Source organism: Nematolebias whitei, chromosome 1 (assembly GCF_014905685.2).
Source record: "Nematolebias whitei isolate Nwh7 chromosome 1, NemWhi1, whole genome shotgun sequence".
NCBI classification, from domain to species: domain Eukaryota; kingdom Metazoa; phylum Chordata; class Actinopteri; order Cyprinodontiformes; family Rivulidae; genus Nematolebias; species Nematolebias whitei.
Window position 1 is genome coordinate 61435536 of NC_056498.1, and position 17320 is coordinate 61452855.

The 17320-nt window shown below is 40.3% G+C and overlaps 1 protein-coding gene across 1 annotated transcript in view; it reads right to left on the reverse strand.

Moving 5' to 3' along the window:
* The window catches only part of ank3a (ankyrin 3a), a gene marked incomplete in the record, with an annotated part of 124747 nt that overhangs the window by 12780 nt on the left and 94647 nt on the right, over positions 1–17320 (reverse strand). The window contains 11 exon segments of the mRNA XM_037679764.1: positions 539–7807; positions 8906–8987; positions 9949–9975; positions 10515–10637; positions 10940–11065; positions 11212–11440; positions 12888–12984; positions 13895–14102; positions 14335–14546; positions 16286–16440; positions 16543–16767. Coding sequence (XP_037535692.1) covers positions 539–7807; positions 8906–8987; positions 9949–9975; positions 10515–10637; positions 10940–11065; positions 11212–11440; positions 12888–12984; positions 13895–14102; positions 14335–14546; positions 16286–16440; positions 16543–16767 — 8753 coding nt within the window.

The following is a 17320-nucleotide window of genomic DNA, read 5'->3' on the forward strand; positions in this document are numbered from 1 at the left end:
TGTCATGACAAATACACAAAACCAAGCAGTGTGATCCTCAATGACAGACTTACAGTTCTGCAAATCTACAATCTAAAATGTGACCATGCAAACACGCTACTTTGTGTTTTTTGTAAACACTAATTAATGTTCAAGACAATTACGTGAAAAACTCTATGACAACAAACTATTACATTAGGTCAGTAACCATCCTGCACAAACAAATAGACAAATAGACCAGGAAATTGTCAAACAGGACTGGTTGTGCGAGTGTCCAGTCATCTCTACTGACATGCTTGCTTTCTTATGCTTAACAGGGTTGAAAGAAGGAAAGGGAGGAAAAACAATCTTGCAACACTGACAGCATGGTACACAGTACATCAATGACAAAAAACAAATAAATAAATTTAAATGACAACTACAGTTTTGAGGAGAGTATGTAAACACACCACAGACATTCCATCAATCCATTAAATGATCACCACAATGTCATGCAACTAAAAGTGAAATATTCAAATATATAGATGTATTTTAAACATAGTGTGAAAGTTTTACAAACTAGGCTTGATCTCCGCGATGGGAGGCGTTCGAGACCCTGTGAGTCCCTGACTGCCCTCCTTCCCACCAGTCCGCCTACTCCTCCTGCTCCTCTCACTGCCGGAAGACCTGTCCGTCGTCGCCACCTTTGCCCTTACGGATGCGGCCCCGGCCTCAGCCCTCGAACCTCTACCAGACCTGGATGAGCGGGAGGGCTGGGAGGGCTGGGAAGGCTGGGAGGCGTCCGACAGAGAGGTGCTTCGGGAGGTGCTGTCTTCCTCCGACTGCTCTGTATGCGTCTTTTTGTCCTCGTCTGAAAGGCGGTCCACCAACTTTATCGTCTCCCCGCTAATGTCCTTAAAGTATTCGATGGTGCGCTTACAAAGCTCACTAGGGTTTTCCTGTCTGCTCTGTCTAGATGCTCCCTCACTTGTGACACTGCTTAACTGATGTCTGTCTTTAAGTGGTAATCTAGTGGGCAGCTTTATGGCTGTTCTTTCTGTGTTCATTGTTTTCATAGGTTGTGAGGTAATCCGAACTGAAACAGGTAAGCTAGCTGTTGCAGCAGGACTACTCTTTTTGACATCTTTGATGGGTATCCTTGATCTAGGCTCTACTTTGGCTATGACTGGCACTCCTTTTTTCCTAACCTCAACTGTGACTGCTTGTTTAGGCTTCTGCTTACCAATGGCTGTTCCCTGTGTATGAAATGACCACCCTGATGCTTTAACTGGAAGCCTTGACTTGGGCTGTTTCACCTCATTTTCTTTAATGGTTTCATTTTTCTGCTCCTGTGCCTGATTGCTGTTGGTCACTTTCACTCTCTCATCCTTATCCCTAGAGCACAATGTTTCTATTCTGCTAGCTTTTTGAAGGGTAGGCTCAGAGGAGGACTGCAAATTAAATACCACACTACCACACTGAATATAGTTGGCCTGAACACTGGAGGACTCAAGGTTATTGTTGTTGTTGGAATTTTCAGAAGGGTAGTCTTTCTTCTCTTGCCTGGACTCAGTATGGCTGCTACACTGTTTCTCTGTACACTGACTCTCTATACTAATGTACTCTGGCACCATCTGACCATCTGATATTTCAGCTTTACAATCGGTGACATCCCCTGAGTCTTTTTTCACAGTAATAGAGGCAGCTATGCCCATCTTAATAGGAGTTCGTAATTTGGAATCAACCTTAGAGGCTGTGATTGTGCAGGATGAGGCAGTCTCAGCTATGGCTTCACAGGCAGGGATATCAGTACCAGCATAGCCTATGTCACTGCCAGGCTGTGCAGGGCTGCATTTTGCTGTAGTTGATGCTGGTGTTGTTGATGTAGTGTTGTAGTCTAAGGTAGTATCGCTAGTAGCTAGAACCTTCACTTTATCATCTACTGAGGACCTCTCTCCTGTTTTTGACTGAGAGGAAAGTACCCCCAGGATCTTGCCCCCTCTCCCCTTTTCCCCTGTTTTAGGGTCAGAGGAATGCTCACCAATCTGGAAAAACTGAAGTCTCTCTTCAACAAAGTCCCGCTTGCTCATGTCAATAGCACCACTGCGGGTCATCTCAAACATCTTCCCTTCGTGGAAAGGGAAGGGGTTAGGTTCACTAGTTGGTGTGCTCTCATCAGTTGGTGTTCGGGCAGGGGTTGTGTCTGGTGTTGTAGCCTGTGATTTGTCCTCCACTGATAAACTGAAGGGCTTGGGGTCCTCTTCTTTTGTTTTAGACTCGAAAACCCCTTCATTATCAACACCTTTTGTGGACCAAGGGTCAAAGTCCAGACCTTTGGTGGCAACAGTTTTAAAAGTTGAATTTAGCTCCTCCTGAAGTTGGTACCCAAAATAATTTTCTGCAAAACTCTGCCTATCAGGGTGTCTTCCTTCAAGGGTATAGTCTTTTTCATCCCCACTATCTTTTGCTTCAGTTGTGCTGCTTTCAGTCTTTCCATTATCTCCTCCTTCCTCATATTTCTCTTCTTCAATCACTTCAAGTTTAGATTGACCAAATGAGCGGTCAGCCGTTTTCCCATCAGCAGATAAACTTGATGTTTTAGGGTCCTCACTCAGCCCATCATCTTCATCCTGAAGGTCATATCCATCTAAAGAGTCAATTTCAGTTGCATCTGTGTCATGAGAGAACTCAGCTGTGGTTGCTATGGAGCAGTCAGTAACTGACTGGTCATTGCCATTTTGTTCAAAATCAGCATCCTCCCCCTTTACTATGCCATTAACTCCAGATTCCTTATTATTTCCATTTTTCTCTGTCCGTTTGTGTTTCTGATGTTTCTCTCCGTCTTCTTTCATTTTGAAGGTATACTTTTTGACAGGGATGGGATGGAAGACAGACTCATCATCACTAGAGTCACTATTATCTGCTCCAGGGGGTATAGGGGATGGAGGCTGAACTCTAATTATTGGCTCAGCTAAAAGGTGCTTGTCATGCTCTTCTTGCAGGTTTACCTCCATCATTTCAGTTTCTGTATGAGAAGAAGCACGTGATTTAATTTTCTCAGCATTGGACTGCTCTGCTTCTAAGGGAGGAGGGGGTGGAAACTCTATATAGGCAACTCTTTTGTCCTTTGACTTCCCTCTTTCTTCATCCTGCTTTGTACTGTTGTTCTCTGAAGATATTGGCTTGGACTTTTCCTTTAAGGGTTCTTTATAGATAAAAGTCTTCCCATCTTCCTCCTCAGATTCTTCTGGGATAGTGCTTGGCATGCCTGCTATAAACCCTATCACAGAGTCTGGTGTTCTGGATGCAAGGCTTACTTCCTCTGAGCTGGGGGTCTCAGGTGTGACAGGGCTTTTTCCAGAACTATCCATAAAAGTAACTTGCTCTAGAGTGTCATCTTCTGGACTTCCTTGAGGAGATGAAGTCTGCTTTTGTTTGACAGTGTAAAATGTACCTCTAGTTTCATGCATTGTTTTACTTTCATGACTCACTATCTTTTTGTATGTTCCCAGCTGCCCTGAGGTTGTTTCTTTCTCATACTGCTTTCCTACTTGGATACTGACATACACAGGTAAGGGTTTAATATCTTTGAAGCCCTCAGTGACAACTACAGGAGTTACTTGGTCCAAATACTCTACTTGGTCACTATCAACACCATTACACATTACATTTGACTGGTTACTCTCTGATAATATTGTGGATTTTTCTACTGATGATCCATGAGTAGACTTATTGGATTCAGAGCTACTGTGTAACCAATTTTTAACTAAAGTAGGTGTATGAGACCTTGAATTTTCATGTGGTCCATCTAATTTTAAAGAGGCAGTTTTGTGATTTTCAGAAAAATTAGATGATTTTCTTACAGGAATTTGCGATTCCGAGTTTTTTTTTAGAACATTGTTGCTATTTGGACTTTCTCTAACAACAAATTCTGAATATATTATTTTCTTTGTAGTTTCTTGTCTTTGCTCACTGCTACTGCAGTCTTTTGTAGCATCATGGATTGACATTTTAGACAGTTTAGGAGATTGGGAATTAGAAGGTCTAAACCCTTGGCTCTCCCAAGTTCTGAGCATTTTGTTGTCTTCCTGATCTTTTTCACTGATCTCATGCTTTGGTGAGAACTTATTTGGTTCTGTCTCCAGACATTTCCTTTGGTATCCTGGACTATTTGGTGTTTTTGGAATACTAGAACCTGCAAACACCTGATACACAGGCAGCTTAGTTTCCTGAAGTTTCCTGATTGGAGGGTTTGAATTTTGGCCAACTTGAGAATTCTTATCTTGCTTTTGAGCCTCTTGCTCAAACTTTAGCCTCACTGCACTAACTTTTGAGGAAGACATTTGAAAAGATTTAGGATTATCACCTCCACTTCCATGTGTTTTACTATCTCCTTGCTTTCTAGAATCTGCATCACTGAACTGCAGCAACACTCGTCTTTCTGGACTGCTGGGTAAACTTGCACATTTTCTGTCACTTGAGCCAAACTTGTCTCTTAGCCGCTCTCTGCTCCAGTCTTCTCCACTACTACCACTTCTATAAGGTGACCTCTCTGGGCTACTCTGGGTTGAACTTGGCCCTGATCGTGATTCTCTGAAATCTGTTCTGCGAGATTTCTTCTCTGGAGACGAGAGCTCATCATTGAGCTGTTCTGTTCTATCTCGAAAAAATTGAGATACCTCACAAAGTTTTTCTTCTGCCTCTTTAACAGTCCTATCTACTCTGTCCTCATACATAATTTCTTCTTTATCCTTTACTTGTGTATCATCTGACACACGCATCCAAACAGATTGCTTTGGGCTGCCAGGCTCAGAAGAATACTGCAAAAGTGTCAGTTTGTCGAAGTTGTCATCAACATTGGCCATTCGCCCAGATTTGTCAAAAACATTCCTTGAAGACCTAAATACATACTCTGTTCTTGGGCCAAGTGACCTCTCCCTACTGTGACTGCCTCTGTCTGGTGAATGAACTCGAGACCTATCTTTCAAATATTCCTCTGTGTCTGAATGAGACTGGTCAAGTTTTTCAGAAAGTAACATTTTTTCAGCAAAATTGTATGATTCTCCCCTAAGCTCAGATGATTCATCTTCATGGTACTCTACAGATTGCTGGCTAAGTAGCTTTAATGTTTTGTATGAGTCATCTGTCACAAGCTGAGCTGAACTAGGGTGACTGTCTTCTTCCTGTGACATTGGTGTGTTCATTCTGGGAGAGTCTAGATACACAGGCAGTAACTGTTCAGGCTCCTGATCTTCTTGTCTACTCCCTGGACAGTAATACATTTCCTTCTCTGTATGGTTTTTTGTCTCTCTGATAATTACTTCTGTTGGTTCTGTTTTATTGCCTTTTTCGATGTGAACCTCAATTATTCTTTCAACTTTAGGTTTAGAGTTGATATCCTCAAGGACTCTTAGTGATGCATCTTCAGTGGTAGACTTGTGTTCAAACAGTCCAGCCAGCTCTCTAGATGGGTCCTTCCCAGACTGAAAAGCTTTCATTATGTCACGTACAGACATTGTTTCCTCACATCTCTCTGATGTTGCCTCTTTGCCTGGTGGTTTGTGGTACACCATCCTGGTGGTGGTAGTTATGTGAGTTTCTTCCTTTACTCTCATCCCTTTACCCATTGGATCTTCATCAGGGCTAGCTTTCACTGAATAGCACTTATGTTGGTCTGGAGTTGATGGAGATGGACTCTGATGCCCTTTGAAATCTGAATCCATTATTCTGGCAGGATTTGCATCCTCCATTGAAGGCTGATTGTCGTCCTCTGGCTCATAGCTCCTGATGACATGCACTACTTCAGTCCTAGTCTCAGTGATTACTGGTGGAACTGGAATATCCTGAAAAAGGGCCTTGGGACCCATGCCTTCAGCACTTTGAGGGGCAGAAGGTGTCCTCTCACTTCTGGTTTCGAACCCACTGTCTGAGAGAGGACTTTTATCTTGTTCATGTGAGATATCATCTGGGTATTCTAGCACAGTGTCTCCTCCAAAAAGTGCATCTGCTACTTTACTGATTTCTTTATCTGTAGGTGAAGACCGGATGTTTGTTGGAGGCATTTTGAGCTTATGCTCCTGAACCGCTATGGTTGGTTTTAGAACTCGTTTCTGCTTCTCCTTGACCTCTAGTTCTTTTTTGCCATCATCTATTTTATTTCTTGTATCAAGTATTTTGGAAAAAGAACTACTCCCCACATCACTGGATAAGTAGTCGACCACCTTAGAAAGATTAAAATCTCTGTCAGGTATTGCTTTTGATCTGGCTTCAGAAACCACAGTTTCATATCTTGGTGGATAGCTCCAGTTGCTTGGTGGTTGCTCAACTGGTACTTTTGAAAAGTGTATGTCATCTAATGAACCTCTTGCTAGAGAAGTCCTACCATCCTTCCCAGGATCTTTAGTGAGAATTTCGCTTACTTTTACTAGGTCTTGTTTTACTTTCTCCACAATCCGAAATGGCTCTTCATCTTCTATCTTAGCCTCCTTGGGAGAATCTGACAGAAATCCCCTGCTGGCTGTAGAATTTGGGTCAGTCTGTAAAATAGCAGACATTCGTATCAAATCTTCTTTCATTTCAGCTACATCCTTCAAAATCTCTTGGCTGGATGAGAGTGGTGATGTAGTGATCATTTTAATGTTAGCAGGAAAAGGGGGGGCTTTGATAGGAGACAGAGTTCTTGCAAAGGAAGACTGAGCATTAACATCAGAGGGAATAGTTTTTCTTGGTGACAGAAGAGCAGCAGCAGATTTGGACACTTCAGGTAACTTTTTAAACTGGGGCTCTGGCAACACATTGATAACAGAGTAAACTGGAACGGTCATTGTACTTGAGGTTACAGCAGTGGTGACATTAGGAGAGGTTCTCAGGGAGGTGTAAAGAGAACCAGAAGCTGATGACCTAATAGACTGATAGGAGGAGGATGCAGAAGATGATAAGGACTTAAGGGTACCATATCCAGCAGAGCAAGAATTGAATGTTTTTTCAACCTCATCAAAGGCTGCATTGACACTTGTAGTAGCGGCATTGGTGGTTGCTTGTATTCGCTCTTGCAGACTGCTGGTGAGAGGAGATGTTGGGGAAGAAGAACAGTACTGTGAGGGTGACACAGATCCATTAATTAGAGCTGCAGCACTTGGAGTATTGTTGGATTTTAGTGTGGATGAAAAAGAAGAAAACAAGTTTCTTGCAGGACTAGTAGCGTTTGAGGCAAAAGAACGCACAGAGGAAAGACCAGGGACTGTTTTTATGGGTGAGGAGGAAGATGATGTGCCGGAAGAACTTCCCAATATAGCTTTATATGGGAGGGGAGAGCTGAACATAGTTAGGGAAGATTTGGGAGATGTTGGTGGGGTCAAGCCCATTGATGTTCTTTCAAGATGAGTGCTTCCTCCTCCAGATGCAGTAATAGAGGAAGTTCTGGCAGACAATGCCCCCAATCCTTTCATAGACAAAGGATCTGAGACATTTTTACCTGGTGAGGCCAGGGGACTGTGGGTAACTTGGATAGGGTACTGGGGTTGACTGATTACACTTTTTATGGGAGAGGAAATGGTTCTGTAAGATCGGATTGGAGAGGCCGTGTCACTGGCTGACTTTACAGAGGAAACAGGTGATCCAGGAATGTTGGTCTTAATAGGCGAGGCAGAGTTGATGGACCAGACGGATTTTAATGGAGAGGCAGAAGGTGTGTTGGATGACGAACTGGAGAGGGAGCCAAACCCAGATTTGGTTTGGCCAGTGAGGGCGACAGGAACAGGTGACCACGCCTGATAAGATCTTGTTGAAAAGACAGGTTTGTGAGGGTAGCTAGAAGGCTGCGTTCTCGGCGGGCTTCGATCAGTTGTTTCTTCAATAATGATTAAAATAAAAATAATAAGTAAACATAAATTAACATAAAATAATTGGAAATAAAACATAAAAACCAGAAAGAGAAATTTGAGTCAGTAAAAAAGGGCATAATGCACAATAGAAAAGTTAAAATGTAACACAAAAAAGTGTAAGAAAGGTTCTCTATGCCAAGTAATGTGGACTCAAAGACAAAACAAAGTTGGTTCATAATGGGGCGTGGATAACAACAGAAATGACACATGGTAATTGACACATGGTACAGTTGACAATAATGAAATGACAAAAAATAAAATAAAAATACAATCCCATTGACTTTGCTGTGCTCAATTTGTCTTGCTCATGGCCACAGTGCCTTTTACAATGAATGTCTGAATATAGTGTCATTTCATTTAGTGCACTTTTAATGCCAAAGGACCCCACAAGTGTATATTAGTCATTAAATGATTATCAACTTAATCAATTGGTTGTTATTAATTATGTAGTTGCACTTTACAAAGATGTAACAGGAATTCTGACACTCATGCCTATTTAGAATGTCCTAAAAAACATAATCTGAAGTCAGAATTAAAAAAATGCATTTTAAATTATTAAAAGCATATTCTTGTTTTAAAATAGAATCATGGTATGTAAAAATCCCTATAAAGTAAAGTGCAACTTGTTCTGTACAAATATACACAGCCGCATACAATCATAAAGCCAATAAAAAAGTGAAGTTATGACTAAAAATGTGAACAAGTAAAGAGTATTTTTATTCCACATAAATGAAAACACTTTCAAGTAATAAATGAACAGACATAATTTCCAAAGATTTCCACAAATGTAAAATTAACAGTTGAAACGGAGACATATTTTCAAAATGGGGTAGGTAAGCAAAGCATTATACACACAAACCATGCAAATGACTGAGGTATGGTGGATGACATATGACCATGAGTCTGAGTGGTGAATATGTTTCAATGTCTTTTTGCACTCATGTGTATGTAACAAAAAAATTAACACTACTTTAAATAATAATAAAGTTTCTAAAACTAGCTGAAGTTGCAGCAAAATCTACAACTCATTAAAAACGTATTGAAAGTAAAAATGGGAAACTCACTCGCTGCTGGATCAGTCAAATAGCTGTAGCGCTTACGCAAAGCTAAAGAGGCAAAGGTATGACGTCGTTCTGGCTTTTCATTCTGGAACAAATAAAAACAGAAAAAAAACCTTCAACATAAAAAAAAAAATACGAGAAACCTATCAAATTTAGCTCCAAAACGCAATCTTTTTAGTAATTTGTTTAGATTCAATGCAGACCATTCTTGATTTTAGTGACACTGAACATGCTGTTAGTATTAGCAGAAGGAGGTGCTGCAGATTTATGTTAGTGTGTCCTATAATCTCTTTGCTTGCACAGTTTCATTATCGGATTGTGTTTTAATTACCGTAGTTCACTGACAAAAGTAATATCAGGGTTACCTTATTAAATCAAAGCAAAGAGTGAAAAGTGTGCCAAATTTACAATTTTTTTGTTTTAAAACAACGAATGTTACCCATTTATACAGTAGGTCTGGGTGCTGAACTGTTTCATTGAAATTATCATTATGGAAAACATGGCCACTATCTATGTTATGAATGCTGTAACAGAAGTCAGTCCCATTTACTCAACTCTCACAGCATGCGGTTGAGTATCAGTATTTTCGTCACACACAAGTCCAGAACACGGGAGAAGGGGAGGGGGGATAAACAAAACACTGTGAACAAATAAAGACTATAGGTTCATCTTTACTTGAATGAAAACCCAGTAATCGCTAGGACTTGGTAATTATGAGGTCCACTTCTAAATGTATGGATAAAAGATGAAAAATAAGAGATGTGGCACAGAAACTGAATCCTCTGAACTTGGGACAGGGACAACAATAAATAAAGCTTTGCTAACTAAATCATTTACCATTATCTTCATGCACTACACAGTGTCATTGTATTAAAATCAAAGCTAGGTCAAGAAAAGGAAGCAGTCAGCAGCATTTCTCAAACTCGGGCACTGCGCAGAGACAAAATCTTTGCAACACATATATTCAATAAAGCAACTGCGATAAAGGCAACAAAAAGAATGACTGATAAGAAGCAGTTCCTTGTGATGATGAAGAATCTTTTTACCTCATCATCAGGATCAGACTCCATATCCTGTGGTATTCCAAGATGCAGTTCAGGAGAGGAGAGGAAAAATGATACAATGGACAGCAGGGGAGTTATAGTGAGCGGGGGGGGGGGGGGGGGGGGAGAAAACAAAACTCAGGGGACAAAAATGGAGCAGCAAAAACAACAAAGTGCTTCAGAAAAAGTCTATGGGATTAATACATAAAACAAATAGCAAAATAACAAAAGCAAAAGCAAAACAGTTGCAGTTTTATGTAATCAATCAGTGCCACAACAAACAGAATTTATACGTTTTTGCATTATTCTTGTGTGCCCACAATGAGCCAAGCAACAAATCAAAGCATGATGTGCACCTATGGCTCCATGTGTACATTGTGGGGTCTTATGACTGGCACAGGCTTTACTATTATTAAAAGACACAAGCAACAGGCATTCGTCTCTGGACCAAATGTGCTTCAATGACTTCTCTTTTTGTCACCACTACATCGCTTTCTGTTTTGCAACTATATTTCCATGTGGATGACATGACATGGCCTAACAGGATGAGAAGTTTACAGCGAACCTACCTTCTTGTGGGTTGGCAGTGTGATATTTAAATTGCATATGGCAGTCTGTGGAAGGCCTTTTGTGGTTTTGGGCTCTCTCAGAAAGGAGAGACGACCACATGGCTCCTGGCCCATGTCTCTGATCTGTAGAGGATAGAAAAATAAAAGCTGCATGAGCAGCTGAACAACACCTTAAAAACTCTTCCGAGTAGTTTTTAAACTTTTTGCTCCATTCTTAAAAATCATAGTTGTCATATTGCATGTATTGGAAATAAATCAGTGGGCAAAAATACAACTTGGTTTAAACATTCATCATTTTTACGACTTGCAAAGCATTTCCTGCTAAACGGACTGCAAAAGAGCATTTCTTTTGTTATGAGTGTCAGCTGACACACTAAATACATGCTAGTAGACATGTGTGGTGACAGGAGGTACACATGTTATACCTTCACATTGAAAGGAAGCCTGTTTTCCTTGAAAGAGTAGAAGTTAAAAACCAACTGCTGCCCACTTTTGATGAGAGGTGAAAGATTGCCATAGCAGTCTACATAGATAGGCTTGCCCTCCAGAACCTGAGGGAGATCATTGTAAATATAAATATTGTCAAAGCATGAACATATTGTATGCATGAGATTGGAAAAAAACAACATTGCATTGCATTGCATGCAGTTGTATTGTGCAAAATAATGTTTGTATGCCTAAAGGTAAACAGCTTCACCTCAATATCTTTGCTCCGGGCCACTTCTTCAAAGTTCTCCTGCTGCTCCAGAGTCTTGTCCACCTTGTCGTCTGTCATGCAGAAGCAGCGCAGCCGAGCCTCGACGGGGTCATTCATCTTGGCGAACACCACAAACTTGGCCAGGTATGGCACGCAGATCAGCTCCCGGTATAACTGAGACGCTAGACTCACCGTCTCAGGAATCTGGTGACAGTCTGCGAGCCAGAACCTGAGGGGGAATGATCCAAGGTGAGAGGAAAAAGGAATAACAGCACAGATGTAAGGCTGTGAATTACATCAAACACTTCATGGGGATGCAGCGCCATAGTGCACGAAACATTTAAAAATGATAAATTAAGCACGTTTGGTTAGTTATCCAAATGAGGCCCACAGACACATGACAGCCGTGTAGCAATCTAATTGCACAGAACCAAGTTGAGCTTTGTTAATACCAGCCTGCACACTTCCCACATGATTCAAATTTAGCCAGGATGAGAGGTCATGACTTTGCATGTCGTAACCAGAAGGCTGCAACACTGATATCAGAACAGCAGAAAACAGTTTATGACACTTAAAAAAAAAAAGCTATGATACATAAAGTGAAATGGTAATTAGGCATTCACACTACTGAGATCCACTTTTTCTTCCATACGTTTTTCGGCATCTAACTAAAAGCTTCTTTCTGTTTGTTTTAGCTACTATTCAGCTGTTTTTGGCCAATTTCAGCTTTTTTCACATAATTTAAACTTTATTGTGCTAATTTCTGCCTCTTTCAAACTTAATGGGCACAATTCATCTCAGTTCACTTCTTTTTTAAAAATTTAAGCTTCTTTCTACATTTCTTTAGCTACTATTCAGCCATTTTTGTGAAATTTCAGCTTCTTTAAGATAATTTCCACTTCTGCTTTCTTCTGCTAACTTAGGCTTGTTCTTCCTTTTAAGCTAAATTTCTGCATGTTTTTAGCTAATTTCAGCTGTTTTTCAGCAAGACCTTCAGCAATAAGCGTTCCCACTTGCATTTTCACAGGAAATGCAAATTCTCTAGTTTAACAAGTTTTGAGTCCTTCATTTAGCAAAAGATTCATGCAAGAGAAAGATGTTGCTTTTGTAACAGTTAAAAAATATCAAAAAAGCATCTAAATGATACCTATCAATAGTTTCATCCATTAAATGTGTGAGAAAAAAAAATTAGGATTTATTATGAAAAAGTGTTGGATATTTTAGTTGTAAAAATATTTTCATGTAGATTTTTTCTGATAGTTAAAATAAAAAAGTGATCCAATTTACTATACTAAACGACGTTATGAACAAATCTACATGGACAATTCAATGAGAGAAATGTATTAGACCCATTTCAAGTGACATTTTAAAATTCCTACTTAATTACTAAAACTCGAAAAAAAGAAAACAGAAAATATTGTAAAAACCGGAATGATAAAATATGTTAAATATTTATAAAGAAATGTTGACAGTTGCTCATGTCTTACTTTGCAGCAGCAGTCAAACAAAGATACAAAGATCTATAAAACATTACACAATCACTTTTACATATTCATTAGCTAAATATGCGAAGTGTTGTTATTCCTACAACATTCAAAATATCCTGGTCTTTTTTTGGATGTGTTCGGCACTGTCTCAGTGAGTGCACCATGTGTCTGTGGGTGTGTGTCTCTCACCTGGCCGACACGTTTGTGGTGAAGGAGACGCAGTCAGTTACAAAGGACAGCGGTGTGGTTCCTGTGATGTCCTCCCACTGTGCAGGAGACGTCCCTCCTGTGTGAAACCAGGTCAAAAGATGAGCTCACGGTCTTTCTAAAGCCCCCAGTATACTACTGCGTACATCCGTACGCGGAGGTACGAGCGTACACCCGCAGGGCATATCCGCGCAAAGCTCAATTTTTAAGACACGGTGTCGCACAACAACTTGCCTGGCGACGGACTGTTTTGTATGCGACACCAATGTATTAAATTCCCCTTCTTCATCTCTGATCTGGCCTTTTCTTTTGTTTTTTTTGCCAAAAGGCAAGCGATCTCTTCCTCCTCTGTTGATGTTGTGACTGAAATGGTGAGAAATTAAGGAATTTGCCAAGAGCAAATTAAACTCAGGTCCAGCGTGGCTGCGGAGGGGTCTGTACATTTCCTGGTGGGCTGGTCTGATGCATGGGCTGCAGGACCAGCGCTCCCTGTTTTTTTATTTTTATTTTTATATCTTTATTAACAACATATAAACAAAGAACACCGCTGCAGCTGAGGCTGCCAGCGCTTTTTTTTTTGACCTGTCAATCAATCCAGTAGGCGTGTCAGCAAATGACCAATCGGTGACATCAATTTGTCCCGAAGGTAAACACCCCTTGTCTGTGGAGCTGCTCTGCAGCCGCTCAGGATGGACGCTCAAGTATGAAGTCTGAACCCTCTGCGTACAGTACGCGCGTACGTACGCGTGGACGGACAGACGCGGGAGTATACTGGGGGCTTAACACTGCATGTTGTTCAGTTCTCACACTTTGTCTTCCTCGTTTTACTACTCAATTCAGAGTTCTCATGTCTAACCTCACTATTCCAAGGATGCTGCTGGGATACTTTTAACTCAGAGTTTGATGATTATTAGTCCCAGCCGACAGAATTTGGACGGATTATAGAGGTGCTGCAGTAGTGTTGTCTAATTATCTGCAGCTCAACTTGCCGGTGATGCTGCAGAGCAGACGCAAGCAGGGCGCGGCGTCGCCTCGCTTGCCGCTGGGGTGACCCTCTGCTGATCTGGGCGGGACGGGGATTGTCATGGTGATCGGCTTGTGGAACTTTCTCCTTCTGGGCTCTACGGTGACGATGGGGCTGAAGGTGGCTCTGTTTCCGAGGACTGCCCTCACCATGTCATCTGGGACAGGCTGTGCCTGAATAAAAACACAAATAAGCCATAGAGTGGAAAAAGATTAAGGCCCAATATTTAGTGTGCAGAAGAAACAAGAAATGCACAGCTACACTTTCCCAAACCAGGTCTTTAGTATAATGATATTCAACAGATATAGGTTAAGTTTAAATAATTAGGAAGTCAATAGACAGTATCTGCAAAGAAAAGTCTAGAAACAGATTCTGTTTGAGCTAATCAAAGGAGGACTTTTGTACCTGCAGGCCAACACGGATCCTCTTAGTGAGCGCCCCCTGTGGAAATGAGGCCTGGACCATGGGTACGTTGTTGCAAGACAGCATGCCTCCATCAGGACCCATGTGGTTAGACTCCTGTTTGATCCTGGACACCACAGCAAAATACTGCGGAAAATCTCTGGTGACGATGCGGCAAATGCGCTTCTTCTCCAGCTCCTCAGGACTGTCCATTTCTGTTTCAAAAAATGTCTTCATGTAAATATTACATGTAGCAGAGGAAGGGTGGACATACAGTAAATACATTTTATTTTTTACAGATGTAGATCTTTAGTTGTTAAACTGGTGTAAAACTTTTTCTGCTTTTACCAAAGTAAATTTATTTTTTAGGCCTTTTGCTATATTGCAATTCAAACTCTTGCATTTATATTATGAAGTGAAAATTTAAAAAGAAAAGAGAGTCACAAAATAAAAAGAAGTCTACAGACATCTAAATAGATATAATAGTAAGTCAAAATATAATAAAACAATATGCACAATGAAGCAATAGAGAATAGAGATGGAAAAAAATCTTTAGACATATTTAAGGAATTGTTTTAGCCTTGAAAATGGCAACTGCTGTCTAAGGTAATATTTGTTTAATGAGTCAAAAAAGTGTAATTTTATATTTAAAACCCAAACATTAATTTTGTAAAAAAAAAAAAAAAAAAGGAAGGGTTTTGTTTTAAACAAATACTTTAAACAATATTTTACAGAGGTGACTGACAATCAGCAATAAAAAAAAGAAACAATTTGAAAAATAACATGAATAATGGTGGAAAAAAAAAAAAACAATTTTTAGCCCAAAGAACTTTTAAATAAACTTGAGCAGATTGTTATTTTTGCAGGTAAATTTCACATTACTTGAGTGCAGTTTCAGCTTTCTTACAATTAAACAATCACTGACAACTTTGAGGATTGTAAAGCTTTTCTGAACTCATCAGCAGCATTTGCATTTGTAGTGTAAAAATATGTTTAAAAGTGCAATGTCAAAAAAAAAAAAATATATATATATATATATATATGTGTGTTGGACTTTCTTAGAAACTATACAATATTTTTTCTCTTTGCAGAGAGTGGTGAAGGCTGCACAGAAGTCTGTTGGAGTCAGCCTCCCCACCATCACATACATCTACACCTCCAGATGCAGGAAGAGGGCCACCTGCATCATGAAGGACCCCACTCACCCAGCACACACACATTTTGCCCCGCTCCCCTCAGGCAGGAGACTGAGGAGCATTAAGTGTGGAACCACTAGACTGAGGAACAGCTTCTACCCTGAGGCTGTTAGACTCATGAATCTCTAACCAGGATAATCACTGAAAAAAAAAATCACATCATGTTGCTGTGTTCATTCGTACTCATCTTCTCACACAGACTCATGTTGGTGCTGCTGTTCGGCGTATTGTTTTTGTACTACTAATGTTTGGCGCATTTCTAGTTGACATTTTTTTGGTTTGTATCTTAGACCTTATTACTGTTTTTCTTTTACATTTTATACTTTTGTTGGATGTAACTGGGACCCTGTGTACATAATTTCTTTCCACCACATGTACCACATGTGGTGTGTATGACAAATAAAGAACCTTGAATCCTTGAATATTCCTACAATTGTGAGTCTGCCTTTTGTAGACAATGAAATGTGTGAAAATTTCACACATTTTGGTAAAAACAAAAACTACAATGCTGTTTGTAAAATTAGATTGATTTCTTTTTTTCTGTTTTTTTCATTTGTGTTAGAAAACAGAATATTCAGTCAGTTCATTTCGATTGAATATTTTTACAGCAAATCAGATAAAACCCTGCTTCTGCAGTGAACTTTATAAAATTATCAAGATCTCAAACTGACCCAAACCTCTGAGATACAAATTAAAATTCTTCAAAGATTCAGTTCACTTTCATCGACTGACTTTTTGTTGGTAAAAGATCACTTTACCTTCATCCATCCCAGTGAGCAGCTCAGGGAGGTCTTCTGGTCTGCTGTCAGACTGGTGCTCCTTCCAAGTGTCACCATTGTCACTCCTCAACACAATCAGCTCCCTCTCTTTCCCTCGCATCGAACCAAAATGAGGAATCTCCACAATCACAGGACTGAGAGGGAAAACACATTACTGGTAAGCCTACACCACGGTTCCATCAATCCTACTTCAGTTGTTCAGCCACAAATGTTTGAGCAGACATTTAAAAGCCTACCCAAGGAACTGAGCGCCAGCAGGTCCGACCTCCACCAGTCGGCTGACGAGTCCCTCTCCCTCCACCATTGGCGGCGGGTAGGCCAGTTTGTGCCTCTTAGCCAAGCGACAGGTGATGCGAGTAGGCGCCGTGCACTTCCTGGGAGGGATGATGATGCGCATGCCATTGTGACGGCTGCCTCTCATAGACCCACCACGGGCATCCACCATGAAGCTGACTAAGAACCTGCAAGAAGCAAAAAGAACAGTTTCAAGAGAAGTAAATTACAAGAAAAGCAAGAAAGACAGAAGTCATGGAGACATGAGGAAGACGATTCCCATGCTGTGATCACTGGACACCCAAATTAGATAGAAGACAGAAATTAAACAAAAATACAGAAAGAGAGCAGGAGAGGATAGAAAGACCAAAAAAAAGGTGCTTTGAATTCTGAAACTTGGCACTTCTTAACTTCAGCTGCCTCAATTTTTAGAACAGCATACATGGTCTGAAACTAAACAGGATGGTAATAAAGAGGCAGTTTAGTTTCCAGTTCTGAGGCTAAAGGTGACGTTAAATGTCAAAGGTTCAGTTCTTCAAAAGCAGCGTTCAGTGATCAAATATTAAATATATAATATATTTTACAAATGTTACAAATGTTTCACCAAGAGTGATTTAATATGATTGCAATTTTATATGTCCTATTAAAGAAAAGAGAAAAAAAACCTGACATCCTAGTTATGCAGTCAAAAATAGCACAGTATGAGGAAGGATGAAGATGTGTTTAAGCTCAGAAAATTCA